Genomic DNA, 22500 nt, shown 5'->3' on the forward strand with positions numbered 1-22500 from the left:
TTACCCAGCTGGATTTTTTTTCCAATGGTGGGCAATGAGACCTTTTTTTTTTAAAAAAAAAAATGAAATAAAAACCATGCTATGGCATGGTCTCATACAGGACTATCATGTATTTGGTGAAGAAATCTACTCTGAAACATATTTCATGAGAGCTGTCTAGTAACCTATTGATGTTAAAACTCACTCCCCTTCCTTAGGGTCTAATATTGACTGACCCACAGGTCAGGGCAAGATCGTAAAAATTCCTTTATTCAGAGCTAATGCATGATGTAATATATATATATTACATACACACACACATACACACACACACACACACGCATGCACGCACGCACGCACACACACACACACTCACTATACTACTATAAAAATTGGTTTCAGAAACCAGCCTTTTGCCACAGTGTCAGAAGGCCAAACTCTGCCTGTGGTCTCAGCTAACTGATAAGCTTTTGTGCCCCACAGTGCTTATTTGTTTTGTTTTGTTTTTTTATTTTTAAATTTGCTTCTGGTTTTCCTAGGATCTGGTTTCTGGAAAAAAGTTTGCTTCTGGTTTATTAGACTTTGTGGTGTTCCCATCGTTGCATGACCCACCCCCACCCCCGACCCAACATTTAAGTGGCTTTCAGCTATTTTAGATTCCTCTGTTGAGAGTTCTCTGTTTCGGTAGTACTCCATTTCGTAAATTGTATTATTTGTTCTTTAGATGACCAATTTCTTGAGTTCTTTCTGTATTTTGGATATCAGTCCTCTGTCTGATGTGGGGTTAGTGAAGATCTTTTCCCATTCTGTAGGCCGTCGTTTTGTCTTGTTGACCATGTCCTTTGCTTTACAGAAGCTTTTCAGTGTCAGGAGGTCTCATGTATTAATTTTATTTCTCTCAGTGTCTGTGTTACTTGGGTTGTATTGAGGAAGTGGTTTCCTGTGCCAGTGCGTTCAAGTGCATTTGATTTTATTTTTAATTCTTATTTTATTATTTTTGAATTGTGAGTGAAGTCAATTAATTGAGCTCTCAGATATTTTTGTTGCCGTTGTTATTATTATTATCTGTTTATTTGTTTTTTATCCGTTGTTTTCCTACATTGGGGTTCCCTGTGTATCCTTGTTTGCCCTGGAACTCACTTTGTAGACAAGGCTGGCCTCAGACTTACAGAGATCCAGCTGCCTCTGCCTCTGCCTCTGCCTCTGCCTCTGCCTCTGCCTCTGCCTCTGCCTCTGCCTCTGCCTCTGCCTCTGCCTCTGCCTCTGCCTCTGCCTCTGCCTCTGCCTCTGCCTCTGCCTCTGCCTCCTAGTGCCAGAATTAAAGGCCTGAACTAAACACACAGATTTTTAAGACAGGGTTTCTTCTCTGTGTCACTTTATCTGTCCTGAAACTCACACTGCACAACAAGGTAGCCTCAAACTCACAGTGATTTGTCTGCCTCTGCCACCCTGATCTCTGAGGACTGAGAACTGGGAATAAAGAAAGGCGCTGCCACCATTACCCAGCTAGATTTCTTTTCCAATGGTGGGCAATGAGACCTATACATTTCCTCAAAGGACTGAGTTCACTGTGTGCCAGGAGTTCTTGTAAGGGTATGTTTTCATTTGTTTGAGGGAATTCTCTCTCCCTCCCCTCCTCTCATTCTAGATCTCTACTTTGTCTTATTCCTCACAGGAACTTCTCTGTTTTTCTTGATTTTTTTCCCCTCAGTCTGTCTTCCACAGTTTTTCTTTTCTTCTTTTTGAACTCTCTCACCCTAGACAGGAAGCTAAAGGTTTATGATATTTTTATTTGCATGTATAGTGTATTGTCACAAGTTGGAGAATCTGGAGACACTGAATTCAAATCATGGTCCTCTAGAGGCTAGGAGACAGAAAACAAAATGGACCTTGAAAATATGGTGCATGGTGTCCTGTATCTTCCTGTCTTGTCTGCAAAGGGCCTTCACTAAAATGTTTTGAATTGTGATCCCCCCCCCCCACACACACACAGGCACAGCCAGAGACACACAAATACATTTGTGAAATTAAAGGTCTGGAGAGATGGTTCGGTGTGTGCGGTGGCTTTTTCTGAAGAAGTGGGTTCAATTCCCCGGGCACACATAGCAGTAGCTCATAAGTGATTGTAAAGCCAGTTTCTGGATGATCTGACACATTCGTACCACTGCATGTAAAATAGAGTTAAATAAATCATTAAAAATTCTTTAAAAATTTGAAATTAAACTAAGATCTACACAACTGGAAAAAATGTCTCAAATCAAAGTAAAATAAAATGTTTTGAAATAGGACACCTTCCATGCCCCACCCCACACAGGGAAACACTTGGTGCAGACCAAGAGAGATGAACAAAATGTGAAATTAAATTAAATATACAAGAAATTAACAGAATGAGATACTAAACATTGAGCTGGGTTGTGGTGGTGCACACCTTTCTTTCTATCGTCCAAGAGACAGAGGCAGGTGGACCTCTGTGATTTCCCAGGCTTTGTAGAGAGGCCCACATCTCAAATAAAATATATATATATATATGTATATATATATATATATATATATATATAAGTTCAACCAAAAAAAAATCAATAAGGAAGGAAGGAAGGAAGGAAGGAAGGAAAGAGGAGACATTAGGAACTGTCTCCTTGGTCCTAGAAACTCCTTTTGATGTACATTTCTCTGATGACGAAAGATGTTGAACATTTTCTCAGTGTCTGTCAGCCATTTTAGATTCCTCTGTTGAGAGTTCTCTGTTTAGGTCTGTACTCCATTTTGTCAATTGGATTCTTTGTTCTTTAGATGACCAATTTCTTGAGTTCTTTGTATATTGCGGAGATCAGACCTCTGTCTGATGTGGGGTTAGTGAAGATCTTTTCCCATTGTGTAGGCCCTTGTTTTGTCTTGTTGGCCATGTCCTTTGCTTTACAGAGGCTTTTCAGTGTCAGGAGGTCTCATGTATTCATTTTGTTTCTCTCAGTGTCTGTGCTACTGGGGTTATATTTAGGAAGCGGTCTCCTGTGCCAATGCATTCAAGTGCATTTGATATTTTGATTTCTATAATTTTTATTGGGGATGAAGTCAATTATTTGAACTCTCAAATGTTTTTATTGTTATTATCTGTTTATCTGTTAGTTTATTTGTGGTTTTTCAACCTAGGGTTTCTTTGTGTATCCTTGTATGCCCTGGAACTCACTTTGTAGACAAGACTGGCCTCAGACTCACAGAGATCCATCTGCCTCTGGCCCCTAGTGCAGGGATTAAAAGCATGCACTGAACACTTTTTTTTTAAAACAGAGTTTAAAAACACTCTCTCCCTTTCCCCCAGCCCCAGCCAGGGCTGCCGGCTACATCTCAGGCAGGCATAGGTGGCGGGCACTCTGGCTATCCAGGAAGTGACAGGCACAGACACGCAGAGAAGCAGGGAAGAGTGATGCCCACTCTCTCACTAAATGCAGGCATGCAGGAAGAACAATGAAAACAATCAGAACTGCAGAGAATTTCCAGAAACCACATGGTGGGGATCTAGTGCCCTCTTCTGGTGACAGGGAAGACATCAGAGATTTGGGTTCTTCTGCTCCTGAGACCTACCCCCGACATGGCAGCAGCTCATAAGTGATTGTAACTCCAGTTTCACGCCGCTGCATGTAAAATAAAGTTAAATACATCATAAAAATATTTTTTAAAAATTGAAAATTAAACTTAGTTCTACACAACTGGAAAGACTGTCTCGAATCTAAGTAAAGTAAAGTGTTCTGAAATCGGATACCTTCCGTGCCCCACCCCCCACAGGGACACATTTGGTGCAGACCAAGAGATACAAACAAAATTTGAAATAAAGCGTCATGTACAAGAAATTAACAGAACGAGATACTAAATGTTGAGCCAGGGTGTGGTGGTGCAGACCTTTCATTCTATCATCCAAGAGACAGAGGCAGGTGTTCCTCTGTGAATCCCAGGCTTCATAGAGAGGCCCTCATTCCAAATTTAAAACGTATATAAAAGTTAAACAAAAAAAAAGAAAGAAGGAAGGAAGGAAGGAAGGAAGGAAGGAGGGAGGGAGGGAAGGAAGAAAGGAAAGAAGCAGACATTATGAACCGTCTCCTTGTTTCGAGAAACTTGACCATGGGAGTGTTGGACCTATGAGACAGTGCACGAGTCTCGTGTTCTAACTTGGTAGATGAGTCTGCATTTTAACTCACTGATGTTCTTCTTCCTGTGTCTCCTAAGTGCTAGGATAATAGGTTTCCCTAATTCTTGAATGGCATACTGAAAGTATTTCTTTCTACTGAGTTTGCATTTGAGTTTTTTAAAATCCATGCCTATTTTATTTATTTATTCATTTATTTTTGGTTTTTCAAGACAGGGTTTCTCTGTAGCTTTGGAGCCTGGGCTGGAACTAACTCTTGTAGACCAGGCTGGCCTCAAACTCACAAAGATTCACCTGCCTCTGCCTCCTGAGTGCTGGGATTAAAGGCGTGTACCACCACCACCTGGCTTTACTTGTTTCTTTTATTTATTTTTGTCAAGCCCAACATTTTTCTCTGCTTCCCCTCCCTGCCTCTCCTCTCCTCTTCAACCCCCTCCCAAGGTTCCCATGCTCCAAGGAGATCTTGTCTTTTTCTACTACTCATGTAGATTAGATCTATATATGTCTCTCTTAGGGTCCTCGTTGTTGTCTAGGTTCTCTGGGATTGTGATTTGCCAGCTGTTTTTTTTTTTATTTTATGTTTTATTTTTTTGTTTGTTTGTGTTTTTGTTTTGATTTTTGAGTCAAGGCAGGGTTTCTCTGTTGCTTTGGATCCTGTCTTTGGAACTAGTTTGAGGCTGGCCTCAAAATCCCAGAGATCCACATGCCTCTTCCAAATACGAATACCTTCCTTTTGAATGCTTTCATCTTGTTGAGTTCAAAAGCCACCCCATAAACAATTTCCAGAAACCACATGGTGGGAATCTAATGACCTCTTCTGGTGACAGGGCCTAGACATGCATATTTGTTGCTCTCTTGTTGGAGCTGGGAAAAACTACCTTCTTGCTGAAGTTGGAAAATTGTTGAATTCAGTCATTTTCAGGTTTGTTAGAAAAACAAAACAAAACGAAACAAAAATCCCCTTCTTTGTTTTATTTCACATTTTAACTTGATTTTTTTTTTGAGACAGGACCTGTCTTTTTATTTATGTTTCAGACCAAATATTACACTACATGGTCCAGCACTTCTTTCTGAATACTGCTGCTGCAAATAAAATCTTAAAAGAAAAAGTACAATTAAAATGAATGACCTGGCATTAAAAGGAAAAAAAGAAAAAAAAACTGTCTTTCTTTTCTTTTCTTTTCTTTTCTTTTCTTTCTCTCTCTCTTTCTTTCTTTCTTTTTTGTTTTCTTTCCTTCTTTTATTAATTTTTGAGGCATAGTTTCTCTGTATAACAGCCCTAGCTGTTCTGGAACTCACTTTACAGACCAGGTTGTCTTCTTGGTGACATTCTGTTTTATTTTTTCCTTGTTTCCTATCTGTAAATTCACATTTCTTCTCTCTCTCTCTCTCTCTCTCTCTCTCTCTCTCTCTCTCTCTCATATTTTATTTATCTTTTGTTTGGTTTTGTGTTTTGCTTTACAAGACAGGGTTTCTCTGTTGCTTTGGGGACCGTTCTTGGAACTAACTCCTTTCTTGTAGACCAGGCTGGCCTAAAACTCCCAGAGTTTTTTCCCTTTCTTTCTTTTTTCCCTTTTTCCTCTTCCTTCCTTCCTTCCTTCCTTCCTTCCTTCCTTCCTTTCTTTCTCTCTCTCTTGCTTGCTTTCTTGCATTCTTTCCTTTCTTCTTTTATTATTTTTTAGGCACGGTTTCTCTGCCTAACAGCCCTAGCTGTCCTGAAACTCACTTGACAGACCAGGCTGTCTTCTTTGTGACATTCTGTTTTTTTTCTTATTTCCTATCTGTAAATCCACATTCTCTCTCTCTCTCTCTCTCTCTCTCTCTCTCTCTCTCTCTCTCCCTCATTGTTTTCTGTTTTTCTTGATTGTTTTCTTCAGTCTGCCTTTTACATGTATTAAACTCAATGTATGTGGAGAGAGAAATCAAATATGAGATTCAAAATACAGCCAGGGTTGGCAGGTAGTGGAGCAGGCCTTTGATTCTGGCACTTCATTCAACATGATTTGATTTTTTTTTTGACTTCTCTGTAAACATTCTTGTTGGAGTTGAGAAATTGCTGATATGAATTCAGTCAATTTCAGGTAATAGCCTTGCCTCGGCTGTCCTGGAACTCACTTTTAAAGATCAGGCTATCTGTTAGATTTTGTTTTTTGTTTTTTTATGTTCTATCTGTAAATCACCATTTCTTCTCTTGAATGTGTTCACCTTGGTAAAGTCAAAGGCCACCCCACAGACACACAGAGTCTCTCTCTCTCTCTCTCTCACACACACACACACACACACACACACACACACACACACACACACGGGGGGGGGGGAGAGAGAGAGAGGCACACCTAGAGACACACAAATAAATTTGTTAAATTAAAGGAAGGCCTGGTGAAATGGCTTGGTGGCTCCTCCTGAAGAAGTGGGATCAATTCCCAGGACCCACATGGCAGTAAATAAATACGTGACTGTAAATCCAGTTTCTGGATGATTTGACACATTCATGCCACTGCACATAAAATAAAGTTAAATAAACCATAAAAACGTCCTTAGGGCTGGAGAGATGGCTCAGCGCTTAAGAGCATTGCCTGCTCTTCCAAATGTCCTGAGTTCAATTCCCAGCAACCACATGCTGGCTCGCAACCATCTGTAATGAGGTCTGGATCCCTTTTCTGGCCTTCAGGCATACACAGAGACAGAATATTGTATACATAAAAATAAATAAATATTTAAAAAAATTAAAATTTTTTTTAAAAAATTTGAAATTAAGCTAAGTTCTACACAACTGGAAAGACTGTCTCAAAGCAAAGTAAAATAAAATGTTCTGGAATAGGACACCTTCCCTGCCACACCCCCCACAGGGAAACACTTGGTGCAGACCAAGGGAGATGAACAAAATTTGAAATTAAACTAAGTGTACAAGAAATTAACAGAACGAGATACTGAACACTGAGCCGGGGTGTGGGGATGCACTCCTTTCATTCTTTCATCCAAGAGACAGAGGCAGGTGGACCTCTGTGAAATCCCATGCTTTGTAGAGAGGCCCCCACCCCAAACTTAAAATATATATATATATATATATATATATATATATATATATATATATATATATAAAAGTTCAACCAAAAAAAAAATAAGGAAGGAAGGAAGGAAGGAAGGAAGGAAGGAAGGAAGGAAGGAAGGAAGGAAGGAGGAGACATTATGAACTGTCTCCTTGGTCCTAGAAACTCCTTTTGATGTACATTTCTCTGATGACGAAGGATGTTGAACATTTTCTTAAGTGTCTGTCAGCCATTTTAGATTCCTCTGTTGAGAGTTCTCTGTTTAGGTCTGTACTCCATTTTGTCAATTGGATTCTTTGTTCTTTAGATGACAATTTCTTGAGTTTTTTGTATATTGTGGAGACCAGACCTCTGTCTGATGTGGGGTTAGTGAAGATCTTTTCCCATTGTGTAGGCCGTCGTATTGCCTTGTAGGCCATGTCGTTTGCTTTACAGAAGCTTTTCAGTGTCAGGAGGTCTCATGTATTCATTTTGTTTCTCTCGGTGTCTGTGCTACTGGGGTTATATTTAGGAAGCGGTCTCCTGTGTCAATGTGTTCAAGTGCGTTTGATATTTTGATTTCTATAATTTTTTATTGTGGATGAAGTCAATTATTTGAACTCTCAAATATTTTTATTGTTATTTTCTGTTTATCTGTTGGTTTATTTGTGGTTTTTCAACTTAGGGTTTCCTTGTGTATCCTTGTATGCCCCTGGAACTTACTTTGTAGACAAGGCTGGCCTCAGACTCACAGAGATCCAGCTGTCTCTGCCCTAGTGCAGGGATTGAAGGCATGCTCTAAACACCTTTTTAAAAAATAAATAAATAAATAAATAAAAACAGACTTTGTCTGTGTCATTTTGCCTGTCCTGAAATCTCAGTCTGCAGAACAAGGTAGCCTTAAACTCGCAGTGACCTGCCTGCCTTGGGCTCCCTGATCTCTGAGGTGTTTTATCATCTCTCTGAGTCTCTACCTGGCTATCAATTTATCTATTAGTTTACTTATTTTTTTTTTTATTTGTTTTGTGAGACAGGGATTCTCTCTGGCTTTGGAGTCTGTCCTGGATTCAGACCTGGTCACAGCTGTACCTGAAGCAGTGAGGCCTCTTGCAGGGAATCCGCAGAGCCTCTGCCCAGGGCCCTCCAGGGGAACCACTCTCACCCTTTCCCCCAGCCACAACCAGGGCTGCCGGCTACATCTTAGACAGGCATAGGTGGCGGGCACTCTGGCTATCCAGGATGTGACAGGCATAGACACACAGAGAAGCAGGGTGGGTGGTGCCCACTCTCTCACTAAGTGCAGGCATGCAGGCAGAACAATGAAAACAATCAGAACTGAAGAGATGGAATTTCTGGAATTTCCAGAAACCACATGGTGGGGATCTAGTGCCCTCTTCTGGTGACAGGGAAGACATCAGAGATTTCGGTTCTTGTGCTCCTGAGACCTACCCCCGACATGGCAGCAGCTCATAAGTGATTGTAAATCCAGTTTCACGCCACTGCATGTAAAATAAAGTTAAATAAATCATAAAAATATTCTTTAAAAATTTGAAATTAAACTTAGTCCTACACAATTGCAAAGACTGTCTCGAATCTAAGTAAAATAAAGTGTTCTGAAATCGGATACCTTCCCTGCCCCACCCCCCACAGGGACACACTTGGTGCAGACCAAGAGATACGAACAAAATTTGAAATTAAACTTAATGTACAAGAAATTAACAGAACGAGATACTAAACGCTGAGCCAGGTTGTGGTGGTGCAGACCTTTCATTCTGTCATCCAAGAGACAGAGGCAGGTCTCTTGTGAATTCCCAGGCTTCATAGAGAGGCCCTCATTCCAAATCTAAAACGTATATAAAAGTTAAACCAAAAAAAAAAAAAAAAGAGGGAAGGAAGGAAGGAGGGAAGGAAGAAAGGAAAGAAGCAGACATTATGAACTGTCTCCTTGTTTCGAGAAACTTGACCATGGGAGTGTTGGACCTATGAGACAGTGCACGAGTCTCGTGTTCTAACTTGGAAGACGAGTCTGGATTTTAACTCACTGATGTTCTTCTTCCTGTGTCTCCTAAGTGCTGGGATAATAGGTTTCCCTAATTGTTGAATGGCATACTGAAAGTATTTCTTTCTACTTAGTTTGCATTTGAGTTTTTTTAAATCCATGCCTATTTTATTTATTTATTCATTTATTTTTGGTTTTTCAAGACAGGGTTTCTCTGTAGCTTTGGAGCCTGGGCTGGAACTAACTCTTGTAGACCAGGCTGGCCTCAAACTCACAAAGATTCACCTGCCTCAGCCTCCTGAGTGCTGGGATTAAAAGCGTGTACCACCACCACCACCTGGCTTTACTTGTTTCTTTTATTTATTTTTGTCAAGCCCAACATTTTTCTCTGCTTTCCCTCCCTGCCTCTCCTCTCCTCTTCAACCCCCTCCCAAGGTTCCCATGCTCCAAGGAGATCTTGTCTTTTTCTACTACTCGTGTAGATTAGATCTATATATGTCTCTCTTAGGGTCCTTGTTGTTGTCTAGGTTCTCTGGGATTGTGATTTGTGAGCTGTTTTTTTATTTTATGTTTTATTTATTTTTTGTTTGTGTTTTTGTTTTGATTTTTGAGTCGAGGCAGGGTTTCTCTGTTGCTTTGGATCCTGTCTTTGGAACTAGTTTGAGGCTGGCCTCAAAACTATCCCAGAGATCCACCAGCCTCTTCCAGATATGGAACCCTTCCCTTTGAATGTTTTCATCTTTTTGAGTTCAAAAGCCACCCCATAAACAATTTCCAGAAACCACGTGGTGGGAATCAAGTGCCCTCTTCTGTTGACAGGGCCTAGAAATGCCTATTTACTGCACTCTTGTTGGAGCTGGGAAAGACTACCTTCTTGCTGAAGTTGAAAAATTGTTGAATTTAGTCATTTTCAGGTTCCTTAGAAAAAAACAAAGCAAAACAAAACCAAAAGCCCCTTCTTTGTTTTATTTCACGTTTTAACTGGATTTTTTTTTTTTTTGAGACAGGACCTGTCTTTTTATTTATGTTTCAGACAAACTATTACACTACATGGTCCAGCACTTCTTTCTGAACACTGCTGCTGCAAATACAATCTTAAAAGAAAAACTAAAATTAAAATAAATGACCTGGCATAAAAAGAGAAAAAAAAATAAAAACTGCCTTTGTTTTCTTTTCTTTTCTTTCTTTTCTTTCTTTCTTTCTTTCTTTCTTTCCTTCTTTTATTAATTTTTGAGGCATGGTTTCTCTGTATAACAGCCCTAGCTGTCCTGGAACTCACTTTACAGACCAGGCTGTCTTCTTCGTGACATTCTGTTTTTTTTTCTTGGTTCCTATCTGTAAGTTCACATTCTCTCTCTCTCTCTCTCTCTCTCTCTCTCTCTCTCTCATTTTATTTATTTTTTTGTTTGGTTTTGTGTTTTGCTTTACAAGACAGGGTTTCTCTGTTGCTTTGGAGACTTTTCTTGGAACTAGCTCCTTTCTTGTAGACCAGGCTGGCCTAAAACTCCCAGAGATCCTGCCTCTGTCAAATATGGAGCCAGTGCCCTTAAATGCCTTCATCTGTTGAGGTCAAAAGCCACCCTATCTACACACACACACACACACAGACACACAGACACACAGACACACACACACACACACACACTCTCTTAATTTAAATTAAGTCCCACAGAACTAGAAATACTGTCTCAATTTAAAGTAAAATAAAATGTAAAAGAGTGCAGTGCTAAGTGCAGTTATGAAAATGTTTTAAAATATGACACCTTCCCTGTCTCCCCCACATACAGAAGGCACATCGAGAGATTTAAATAGAATTTGAAATTGGCCGGGCAGTGGTGTCTCATGCCTTTATTCCCAGCACACAGGAGGCAGAGGCAGGTGAATCCCTGGGAGTTAGAGGCCAGCCAGGGCTTCAAGAAAGGAGCTAGTTCCAAGAACAGCTAGGACTGTTATGCAGGGAAACCCAGTCTCGAAAAACAAAACAAACCAAAATTGAAATTAAACTACATGTACAAGAATTTAATTGAACAACATACGAAACACAAAGCTGGGTTGCTGTGGTACACCCCTTTTCTTCTATCATCTAAGAGACAGAGGCAGGTGGCCCTCCTTGAATTGGAGACAGGTTGTATAGAAAAGACCCCATACCAAATTACAAAAATGTATACATGTTGAACCAAAAGAAAAAAAAAGAAAGAAAGAAAGAAAGAAAGAAAGAAAGAAAGAAAGAGAAAAGAAAGACAGAAGATTAAAAGCAAGAAAATGAAAAAACCACGGAACAAAGGAAGGCAGTGCTGGGGGCCTGGTTGGTGGTTGAGAAGGGAGCCCTGGCCTAGTTACATCCTCTGCCATGTCTGCTGTGACCCCAGCACCCCATTCCTCAGGAGCTGTAAAGGGTCTGAGAATAAAATGACATTTTTAAATTTTTTTCTGTCTGAAGTGAAAATGTTCCAAACAATCAATTCACTGTGCCAATATTCCTGGAAATGATGTCCAAGTGGGAATTTTTCATAGCATTTCATGGCTGTTTTAATTTTCTCTGCATCTCATCATGTCTTTCTCTAAGCAGGCCCAGGAACGATAAGAGCCTGTAGCTGATCTAGGAGATCGCCCATGGCAGGGGCCCTGGCCTCCACTCCTGTCCCCTGAGGGCACGGGGTAGGCGTGGGACTCCAGATTTTACAGACTAGGAAAGTTCAAGGTCACCAGCTCTTCCTAACAGCCAGAACTCCTTGCTGAACCAGTCAAGGGTGAGGCTACAACTTGATCGGTCTGCTTAGGTATACATATTTTTGTTACTGTTGTTTTTGGAAAAGGTATCCAAGTGGGAATTTTTCCATGACTGTTTTGGTTTTCTCACACTTGGACTTTTAGTTTGAGAAGTGGGGTGTGGGGCTGTACAAACACAACTGTGAAAAAGATCCCCAAGAAAGGAAGCAAGTGGTTGTTATGGTGAAATGTCTTTGAAAGGCATTCAGGTGGCAAGAAACTGCCTTTGTTGCCTCCCTCCCTCCCTCCCCCACCCCCCAGTTCCTCCCTCTTAACAAGTCATAATTGTGGCAGCCCCTTGGCCCACATAGTCCTTTCACTGTTCCTGATTGATCAGACACACTCTTTGTTTTATTTTTTAATTTTTGAATTGTGGTTGAAGTCAATGAATTGAGCTCTTAGATTATTATTATTATTATTATTATTATTATTATTATTATTATTATTATTATTATTATTATTAGTGGTTTTTCTACCTTGGGGTTCCCTGTGTATCCTTGTTTGCCCTGGAACTCACTTTATAGACAAGGCTGGCCTTAGACTCACACAGATCTAGCTGCCTCTGCCTCTACCTCTGCCTCCTAAACACACTTCTTTTTCAAGACAGGGTTTCTCTGTGTCTGTCATTTGCCTGTCCTGAAACTCACACTGCAAAACAAGGTAGCCTCAAACTCACAGCAATCTGCCTGCCTCTGTCTCTCCTGATCTGAGGGCCGAGAACTGAGAATAAAGAAATGCACTGCCACCATTACCCAGATGGATATTTTTTTTCCAATGGTGGGCAATGGGACTTATAAATTTTCTCAAAGGACTGAGATCACTGTGTGCCAGGTGTTCTGTAAGGGTGTGTTTTTTTTTGTTTTGTTTTTGGTTTTTTTTTGTTTGTTTGAGGGAATTCTCTCTCTCTCTCTCTCTCTCTCTCTCTCTCTCTCTCTCCTCTCTCTTTCCTCTCTCTCTCCCTCTCTTTCACTCTCTCTCTTTCGCTCTAGATCTTTGCTTTGTCCCATTCCTCATGGGAACTTCTCTGTTTTTCTTGAATTTTTTCCCCTCAGTCTGTCTTTCACATTTCATTTCTTTTCCTTTCTTTTCTTTTCTTTTCCTTTCTTTTTTTTCTTTTCTTTTGAATCCTCTCACCCTAGACAGGAGGCTAAAGGTTTATGGTATCTTTCTTTGCATGTATAGCTGGAGAATCTGGAGACACTGCATTCAAATCATGGTGCTCTAGAGGCTAGGAGACAGAAAAAGAAATGGACCTTGAAAATATGCCTCATGGTGTCTACCATCTTGTTGAGGTCAGCTCTCATGGTGGTTACCAAAGGCAGCCTTCTAAAAGCTTTCATCTTGGTGAAGTTAACAGCCATGCTGTCTTGTCTGCAAAGGGCCTTCACTAAAATAGTTTGAATTGTAATCCCCCACACATATACATAAACACAGACACAGACACACACACACACACACACACACACACACACACACACGCACGCACGCACGCACACAGGCACACACTCTCACACACGCACTCACGGGGATAGACATGGGAACACTGAGAAAAACAAATAAAATCTGAAGTTAAACTCAATGTACGAGAGAGTCAGAAATCACAAAATAAATGAAATAAAACAATGCTACGGGGTGGTCTCATATAGAACTGTCATGCATTTGGCAAAGAAATACTGCCAGGGGATTTTGATTTTTAATGTTATTCATGTCCTCTTCATGGACAAGGAAAGTATCAGAAGTGCAGAGATGGAATTTCTGAAATTACCAGAAACCACAGGGTGGAGATCTAGTGCACTCTCCTGGTGAATGGAAGTGGGTGCAGAGAGAGTGCTCATGCATTAAAATAATACAGTATTCTTTTTCCTTAATTAAAGAAACAAACAAGGGCTGAAGAAATAGCTCAGAGTTTAAGAGAACTGGCTCTTCTTCCAGAGGTCCTGAGTTCAATTTTCAGGAGAGATATCTCAGTTCAATTCCCAGCACCCACATGGCAGCGCATAAGTGATTGTAAATGCTGTTCCTGGGTGATCTGACACCCTCACACCATTGCACATGTAATGTAATTAAGTAAATCACAAACATTTCTTCTCTCTGGCTTTGGAGCCTGTCCTGGAAGTAGCTTTTGTAGAATAGGCTGAGAACCAGGAATAAAAGAATGCGCCGCCACCACCACCCAGCTAGATGGTTTTAATTTTTAGAATGGTGGGCAATGAGACTTATAAATGAGGCTGAGGTGGTTTTCTCACAGGACTGAAGTGAATGCGCTCTCTCTCTCTCTCTCTCTCTCTCTCTCTCTCTCCCATTCTAGATCTCTATTTTGTCCCACTCCTCATGGTTTCTCTTTTTCTTGATTGTTTCCTTCAGTCTGCCTTTCACATGTATTAAACTCAATGTGCGTGGAGAGAGAAACCAAATATGAGATTCAAAATACAGCCAGGGTTGGCAGGTAGTGGAGCAGGCCTTTGACTCTGGCACTTCATTCAACCTGATTTGTTGGTTTTTTTTTTCTTGACTTCTCTGTAAACATTCTTGTTGGAGTTGAGAAATTGCTGATATGAATTCAGTCAATTTCAGGTAATAGCCTTGCCTTGGCTGTCCTGAAACTCACTTTTAAAGATCAAGCTATCTGTTTGTTTTTGTTTTTGTTTTTTGTTTTTTGTGCTCTATCTGTAAATCACCATTTCTTCTCTTGAATGTGTTCACCTTGGTAAAGTCAAAGGCCACCCCACAGAAACACAGAGTCACACACACACACACACACACACACACACACACACACACACACACAGAGAGAGAGAGAGAGAGAGAGAGAGAGAGAGAGAGAGACACCTAGAGACACACCAATACATTTGTTAAATTAAAGGAAGGCCTGGAGAGATGGTTTGGTGGCTCTTCCTGAAGAAGTGGGTTCAATTCCTAGGACCCACATGGCAGCAGCACATAAGTGATTGTAAATCCAATTTCTGGATGAACTGACACATTCATGCCACTGCATGTAAAATAAAATTAAACAAACCATAAAAAATTCTTTAGGGCTGGAGAGATGGCTCAGTGGTTAAGAGCATTGCCTGCTCTTCCAAAGGCCCTGAGTTCAATTCCCAGGAACCACATGCTGGCTCATGAACCATATGTAATGAGGTCTGGATCCCTTTTCTGGCCTTCAGGAATACACAGAGACAGAATATTGTGTACATAAATAAATAAATATTAAAAAAATAAAAAAACCCACAAATCTTTTTAAAAAATTTGGAATTAAACTAAGTTCTACACAACTGGAAAGACCGTCTCAAAGCAAAGTAAAATAAAATGTTCTGGAATAGGACACCTTCCATGCCCCACCCCACACAGGGAAACACTTGGTGCAGACCAAGAGAGATGAACAAAATGTGAAATTAAACTAAATGTACAAGAAATTAACAGAACGTGATACTAAACACTGAGCCGGGGTGTGGGGATGCACTCCTTTCATTCTTTCATCCAAGAGACATAGAAACTCGTTTTGATGTACATTTCTCTGATGACTAAGGATGTTGACCATTTTCTTCAGCGTCTGTCAGCCATTTTAGATTCCTCCATTGAGAGTTCTCTGTTTAGGTCTGTACTCCATTTTGTCAATTGGATTCTTTGTTCTTTAGATGACCAATTTCTTGAGTTCTTTGTATATTGCGGAGATCAGACCTCTGTCTGATGTGGGGTTAGTGAAGATCTTTTCCCATTGTGTAGGCCCTTGTTTTGTCTTGTTGGCCATGTCCTTTGCTTTACAGAGGCTTTTCAGTGTCAGGAGGTCTCATGTATTCATTTTGTTTCTCTCAGTGTCTGTGCTACTGGGGTTATATTTAGGAAGCGGTCTCCTGTGCCAATGCATTCAAGTGCATTTGATATTTTGATTTCTATAATTTTTATTGGGGATGAAGTCAATTATTTGAACTCTCAAATATTTTTATTGTTATTATCTGTTTGTTTATTTGTGGTTTTTCAACTTAGGGTTTCCTTGTGTATCCTTGTATGCCCTGGAACTCACTTTGTAGACAAGACTGGCCTCAGACTCACAGAGATCCATCTGCCTCTGCCTCCTAGTGCAGGGATTAAAGACATGCACTGAACACCATTTTTTTTAAACAGAATTTATCTGTGTCATTTTGCCTGTCCTGAATCTCAGTCTGCAGAACAAGGTAGCCTTACACTCGCAGTGACCTGCCTGCCTTGGGCTCCCTGATCTCTGAGGTGTTTTATCATCTCTCTGAGTCTCTGCCTGGCTATCAATTTATCTATTAGTTTACTTATTTTTTTTGTTGTTGTTGTTATTTTCTGAGACAGGGATTCTCTCTGGCTTTGGAGTCTGTCCTGGATTCAGACCTGGTCACAGCTGTACCTGAAACAGTGAGGCCTCTTGCAGGGAATCCACAGAGCCTCTGCCCATGGCTCTCCAGGAGAATCCACTCTCTCCCTTTCCCCCAGCCCCAGCCAGGGCTGCCGGCTACATCTCAGGCAGGCATAGGTGGCGGGCACTCTGACTATCCAGGATGTGACAGGCACAGACACACAGAGAAGCAGGGAGGAGTGTTACCCACTCTCTCACTAAATACAGGCAAGCAGGAGGAACAATGAAAACAATCAGAACTGCAGAGAATTTCCAGAAACCACATGGTGGGGATCTAGTGCCCTCTTCTGGTGACAGGGAATACATCAGAGATTTGGATTCTTGTGCTCCTGAGACCTACCCCAATGTAATACTGACATTGCCCTATTAGACCCTATATATCACATATAGGCTTGCTTGATATCACACACGTACACTGTCTGCGTTGCTGCCTGCCCACCTTCCTCTGTGACCCCTGGGAGAGAGCCTGGTACCATCAGAAGACAGAAGATGGGGTTTGGGTCTCTCTCTCTCTCTCTCTCTCTCTCTCTCTCTTTCTGTCTGTCTCTCATCTATTCTTCCATCTATGTATGCATCTATTGATTTATGTAATAGATTTTTTTGTTTGTTTGTTCTTTGTTTGTGACAGGGTTTCTCTCTAGTTTTTGAGTCAGTCCTGGAACTCGCTCTTGGAGACCAGGCCGCATGCTGGAACTAAAGGCATGCATCATCACTTCCCGGTTAGAAGCCTTTGTAAAACGTGGGCAATTAGAGCTAAAAATTTCCTCATAGGACTGATTTTACTGTGTGCCAGGGTTAGTGTAGGGCTTTGCTTTAATTTTCTTGAGTGAATCCCCCCCCACCCCAACACCCGTCTCTTATTGTAGAGCTCTGTTTCATCTTCCATGAGCTCTGAGGGCACTTGGCTTGAGTATGATACACACAGAGACTTACTATTAAGGAAAGTTTAAGATCAAGATCCTTTCCTAACTCTGTGACCTTGCAATAGAGAAGTTTCAAAGGGTGTGCCTACAGCTCCACTGGACTTCTTTGATGTGCCTTTATCTGTTGCCTTTCCTGTAAACATTCTTGTTGGAGTTGGGAAATTGCTGATTTGAACTCGGGCAATTTCATAGAATAGCTCTGGCTGTCCTGGAACTCACTTTTATAGACCAGGCTGACCTTTTGGTGACATTCTATTCTTTTTTTCTTCCTCTTATTTTCTATCTGCAGTCCACATTGGTGTAATGACAGTGCACCTGTATATTCACTGCTCTGATCCTTTCTCTCCTTCCTTCCTTCCTTCCTTCCTTCCTTCCTTCCTTCCTTCCTTCCTTTCGTATGTCTGTCCACTCCCGAAAACCCAAAAATGTCTAGCCTCCCAACGCAATTAAAAATAAGTCAATTAAAATAAATAACCTGGCATTTATAAAAGGAGGGAAGGAGGGAGGGAGGAAGGCAGGCAGGCAGTGCTGGGGGCCTGGATGATGGTTGTGAAGGGAGGAGCCCTGGCCTAGTCGTCTCCTCTGCCACGTGTGTCACCCCAGTCAGACCTCAGGAGCCTTCTCTAAAGGGTCTGAGAAGCTGCTTCCATGTTTCTGCCTCTGGGTATTTATTGATCTATTTATTTATTTTTCTGGTTTATGTGGGAGGGGAAGGGGAAGCCGAAGCCTTGTCCTACGGGCTCCATGCTGTCACTCAGTCAGTACTGTCTCGTCAACGCGCGTGTGAGGGCCCGTGTCTGTCATGCCAGCAGCACTCAGAAACTGAAAGTACAAGGATCAGGAGATCATCTTCATCGCGGTGGGAAATAGACCCTCCACCAGAAATCCATCAAACGACCTTTTAATTTTCTCCGTCCTAAGTGAAAATGTTCACAACAGATCCGCATGACCCTATTATTCCTGGAAATGAAATCCAATGGAGATATTTTAAAACACACACACAAACAAACACATTATTCCACGACTGTTTTCATTTTCTCTGACTCGGTATTTAGTCTGAGAAGTAGGTGCCGGGGGTGTGGGGAGTGGTGTGGAGAAAAAGAGCTGCAAGCAAGCAAGCAGGCAAGCAAGCAAGCAAGCAAGCAAGCAAGCAAGCAAGCAAGTAAGCAGTGGCCAAGGTGAAGTCTATGTCTTTGAAAGGAGACTCGGATGGCAGGAGACTGCCTGCCATGGCCACCTCCCTCCCTCCCTCGGTCCTCGGTCTCCCTCAGTCCCTCGGTCTCTCCCTCTCACCGTGCTCTAAGTGTCGCAGCCCCTCGACTGGCCCACTTAATACTGTCACTGATCGTGGAGACGCACTCTTTGTTTCCCGTGAGCCTCCCTCCCTCCCTCCCTCTCCACGAGGGAGAGCGATTGGCCTGTTTTCCTAGCTAGCTGCCTGTGGTCTCGGTTCCTCCTTTCGTTTTCGTAGCCTGAGCGTCCGTGGCTCCTCCCGAACGTCCGTCCCGGCCAGCCCGCGTTCACCCATGTTCGGGGATGGGGTGTGGGGGAACCGACGACGGGGAGTCCCCTGCCCTGTCGTGGGTGCGTGTCACCTCCGGGCGTGAGCGTGGGAGGACACTCTGTCGCGCCAGAGAAGGCTCGCGCGCCGCGGCCGAGCGAGCGAGAGCGAGCGAGCGAGCGAGCGATCTCTGTGGGTCGGGTGGGTCGTCGGGCGCCACCTAGCGGTGTTGGCCGTTTTGTGCAACGCTCCTGGTCCTCGGTCGCCGACAAGGAGGGCGAAGTGGCTTTTGTGAGGCGGAAAGAGTGACGAGAGTCCCGGCTGGCGGGCGGGCGTGTCCCGCGGTCGGTGTCGTGCTTGGGGACGGTCTCTGTGTAGGAGGTTGTGCCGGAAGAGTCGCCTATGGGTGCGTCTGGGATGGAACCGAACGAAAGCCACGGCTGGGGAGGGTGCCGGGAGACTTGAGCGGGTCGACCAGAAGGCTTGAGTCGTTCGCGTCGTCCCACCGCTAGGTGTCGGGTCCGGCCAGGCCCAGGATGGGTGAAGTACCCCGGCTTTCAAAGCTGTCTTTCCCTCGCCTTTTCTCTCTAAGAGAGAGAGAGCCCTGGGTCCCCGGCGACCCGAGGCCAAGAGGGGGCGCTGGTTGATCACGGCTCTTCCCCGCCGCCAGTGCCCGGACTCGTTGGGGGTGTCGGAGCTTTTGATTATTTTCCTCCTTGTCAGAACCCTCGGTCCTCGGCGGCGGGCCTCGCCATCCTGAGGCCGAGAGGAGGCTGTGGTCCCGGCTTTCTCTCCTCCCTGGTCCGGACTCGTTGGGGGTCTCGGAGCTTTATTTATTTATTTATTTATTTATTTATTGATTTATTGATTGATTGATTTATATTTTTTCCTCGGTCCTCAGCGGTGGGCCTCGCCATCCTGAGGGCGAGAGGAGACTGTGGTCTCGACGGCTTTCTCGCCTCCCTGGTCCGTACTCGTTGGGTGGCCTCGGAGCATTTTTTTCTTTTTTTTTCTTTTGTTTTTCTCCTTGCCAGAACTCTCGGTCCTCAGAGGCGGGCCTCGTCGTCTCGAGGCCGAGAGGAGGCTGCGGTCACGGCTTCTCTGTTCACTGGTCCCCGGTTTCCTGTACCGTCAGGTATTTTTTTTTCTTGCCCTGCTCCATCCCTAGCGGCTGGTCGCAGGGTCCTCGGCCGGGAGGAGGCTGGGCGCCCGGCTTTGTGGCATGTCCACCTCGCTCTCTCGGTCCTTTCATGGTCATGAGGTCGACCAGTTGTTCCTTTGAGGGTCGGTTCTCTTGTTTATGGGGACATTTTTGGGACATGTCACCCAGCCTCACTTTCAGGAGTCCCCTGTGGTCTGTGAATTGCTCCCTGTACCTGGTGTCATTCTTCTAGTGGTTGCTATCTGTCCTTATTGTACCTGCAGATAGGTGCTGACACGCTGTCCTTGAAGTGGGTGACATGAAAGGACTCTGTAGGTTGCGGTCTCTTCCGAGCCTCGCTGGGTCGTTTTTCCCGTTTAACCCAACCTACGTGGCGTGTCAGGCGTTCCCGCTTCGTGGTTGTCACCCGTGCAGTTTGGATGGTGGGACTTGCCTCCCGGTGCTCTTCCCTTACCGTCCCGGTGCTTTTTTTTTTTTTTTTTTTTTCCAAGTTTCTTTTGGGGATCAGATGGAGCTCCCGAGTCTCCACGGACTGGGTGGGTCCCCTGTGTGCCTCCCGAGTGCACTGTTTTCTCCACCCCCAGGTTATGGAGCTCCCGAGTCTCCATGAGGCCTTGGGGGGAAGGGTGAACCAGCCCGACCTTCTGCTGCCTGCTTTTATGTGCCTCCCGAGTGCACACACCGCTTCTTCCCCGCGACCACCACCATTGTGTTTGGTTTTGAAGGTGGAGGTGTGAAGGGTTTTCTTTTTTTTTTCCCCATCCCCAGGTTGTGGAGCTCCCGAGTCTCCATGAGGCCTTTGTGGGGAAGGATGACCCAGCCCGGCTTTCTGCTGCTTGCTTATGTGCCTCCCGAGTGCACACCTTTTCTTCCCCCGTGGCTGGCCCACTCCACTCCGCTTTTTTTTTTTTTTTTGTTTCGGAGGTGGTGTGTGAAGGGTTTTCTTTTTTGTTTCGGAGGTGGTGTGTGAAGGGTTTTCTTTTTTGTTTCGGAGGTGGTGTGTGAAGGGTTTTCTTTTTTTTTTCCTTTCGGGGATCAGCAGGCGGTGGAGCTCCCGAGTCTCCACGGACTGGGTGGGTGCCCCCAGTCCCCTGTTCCCGTGTGCCTCCCGGGTGCACTTTTTTCCCATCCCCAGGTTGTGGAGCTCCCGAGTCTCCATGAGGCCTTTGGGGGAAAAGGGTGACCCAGCCCGGCTTTCTGCTGCTTGCTTATGTGCCTCCCGAGTGCACACCTTTTCTTCCCCGTGGCTGGCCCACTCCACTCCGCTTTTTTTTCTGGTTTCGGAGGTGGTGTGTGAAGGGTTTGTTTTTTTTTTTTTTTTTTTTTTTTGGTGGCAGTCGGTCGGGTCTGTGGTGCCCTCTCGCTCGCTTCTCCCCGGTTCCGCTTGTCGATCGATGTGGTGCTCTCGCCCTGTGTTCATTCGGGTCGGAGGCCTAAGCCGCGCCAGGCGAGGGACGGACATTCATGGCGAATGGCGGCCGCTCTTCTCGTTCTGCCAGCGGGCCCCGCGTCTGTCCTCCCCACCTTTGACTGGTGGTGTGTGGAAGGCAGGGGTGCGGTCTCTCCGGCACGAGCCCTGTGAAAGCCCCCCCGCACTCCCCGCTGTGGTTCGTGGGGGCTCCCGTGAGGCGCGTCAGGGGCTCCGGCGTCTGCACCCCTCTCGCGCGTTTCGCTCCGCCCACCGTGTGTGGCCCGTGCGGCCCTCCTCCCTCCGAGCCGGGAGAGGGTTGGCCGATGTGTGCCGCGTCACACGCCCTTCCCGAACGGGCTTTGTGTGCGCGCGTCTCGCTCGCGATCCTCGCGGTGCTCCTGGAGCGTTCCAGGCCGATCTTCAGAGGTGCCCGGTACTGAGCGGCGGCGGCGTTTCCCGTTTCTCCGACGTGTGTGCCCTCCCGCGCGCGGTCCGGCCTTCGGCGGTGTTCCTCTGCGAAGGTGTGTTCGTGTGGGGGTCGAGGCGAGCGGTAAGAAAGAGGCTCTCTGCGTCCGTCCCCCCCTCCGTGAGCGGGGGACGATGAACCGTCTCTCGCGAGCTCCTGTGAGATCGGGCGAGCGGCCCACCACGCGCTGCCTTCTCCCGTAGGCTTTTGAGCGCCGTGTGGTGGTGTTGAGCTGTCGCGGCCGGCCTTTCTGTTCTTCTCACCGTTCGAGGTGGGTTTTAATGTTAAACGATTAGAATGCCTCCCCGTCCGGTGCAGAGCCGGTGGGTGGTGCCGGAGAGGCCTGGCTCTCGGGGGACCTAGTCTGTAGTTTATGCTTTTTCTCGGTCCGGTCCCCCCTGTCCGCGTTACGCTCGAGAATGCGCCCCCGGAAGGAAAAAGATAAAGAGAAGCCCTTACCGATACCGCAGACCCCCCCGCCTCGCCACGTTCGAGATCATCGAGCGTCGTTTCCCCCGCTCTTGGGGCTGCCGCGGCCGGGGGCTCGTCGGGCCGGGTCCGTCCCGCCCGCCCTCAGCGAGGAAAGTGCCTTCTCTAGCGATCCGATGAAAGGGCGTGCTTGGGGTCTCCCGTCGGACCCGCCTTGGGTCGCCCCGGCCCGCCTCGTGACCCGCCCGATGCGCGTAGCTCTGGCCGGGTTCCCCTCGCCGCGTCCCGACTTTTGGGGGGGGAACCCGAGCGT

General features: G+C 44.8%; 1 protein-coding gene and 1 long non-coding RNA gene across 2 annotated transcripts in view; both read right to left on the bottom strand.

Annotated features, from left to right (window-relative positions):
• LOC148123203 (uncharacterized) overlaps positions 1-20967 on the bottom strand; it is a 60623-nt gene extending 39656 nt beyond the window's left edge. The window contains exon 1 of the long non-coding RNA XR_015737253.1: positions 20730-20967. This is a non-coding gene — a long non-coding RNA (uncharacterized LOC148123203). The remainder of the gene's footprint in view (positions 1-20729) is intronic.
• Positions 17884-19977, bottom strand: LOC148123207 (uncharacterized). The gene is made up of 3 exons (XM_087903259.1): positions 19849-19977; positions 18512-19273; positions 17884-18178 (listed from the first exon to the last, which is right to left on the bottom strand). Exons 1-2 carry the CDS (start codon positions 19975-19977, stop codon positions 18557-18559), a joined length of 846 nt encoding a protein of 281 aa, XP_087759385.1. The 3' UTR covers positions 17884-18178; positions 18512-18556.
• Positions 20968-22500: the final 1533 nt, after the last annotated feature.

The sequence above is a fragment of the Myodes glareolus genome, chromosome 1 (assembly GCF_982192425.1).
Source record: "Myodes glareolus chromosome 1, mMyoGla1.1, whole genome shotgun sequence".
In the NCBI taxonomy this organism is placed as follows: domain Eukaryota; kingdom Metazoa; phylum Chordata; class Mammalia; order Rodentia; family Cricetidae; genus Myodes; species Myodes glareolus.

What these genes read in the sequence shown, in the direction of transcription:
- LOC148123207 (XM_087903259.1), bottom strand. Translation starts at nt 19,977, where the DNA reads ATGACCATGAAAGGACCGAGAGAGCGAGGTGGACATGCCACAAAGCCG. An exon ending in AGAAAAAAAAATACCTGACG is followed by an intron (nt 19,274 to 19,848) that starts GTACAGGAAACC and finishes CAGCTTTGAAAG; the next exon opens with CCGGGGTACTTCACCCATCC.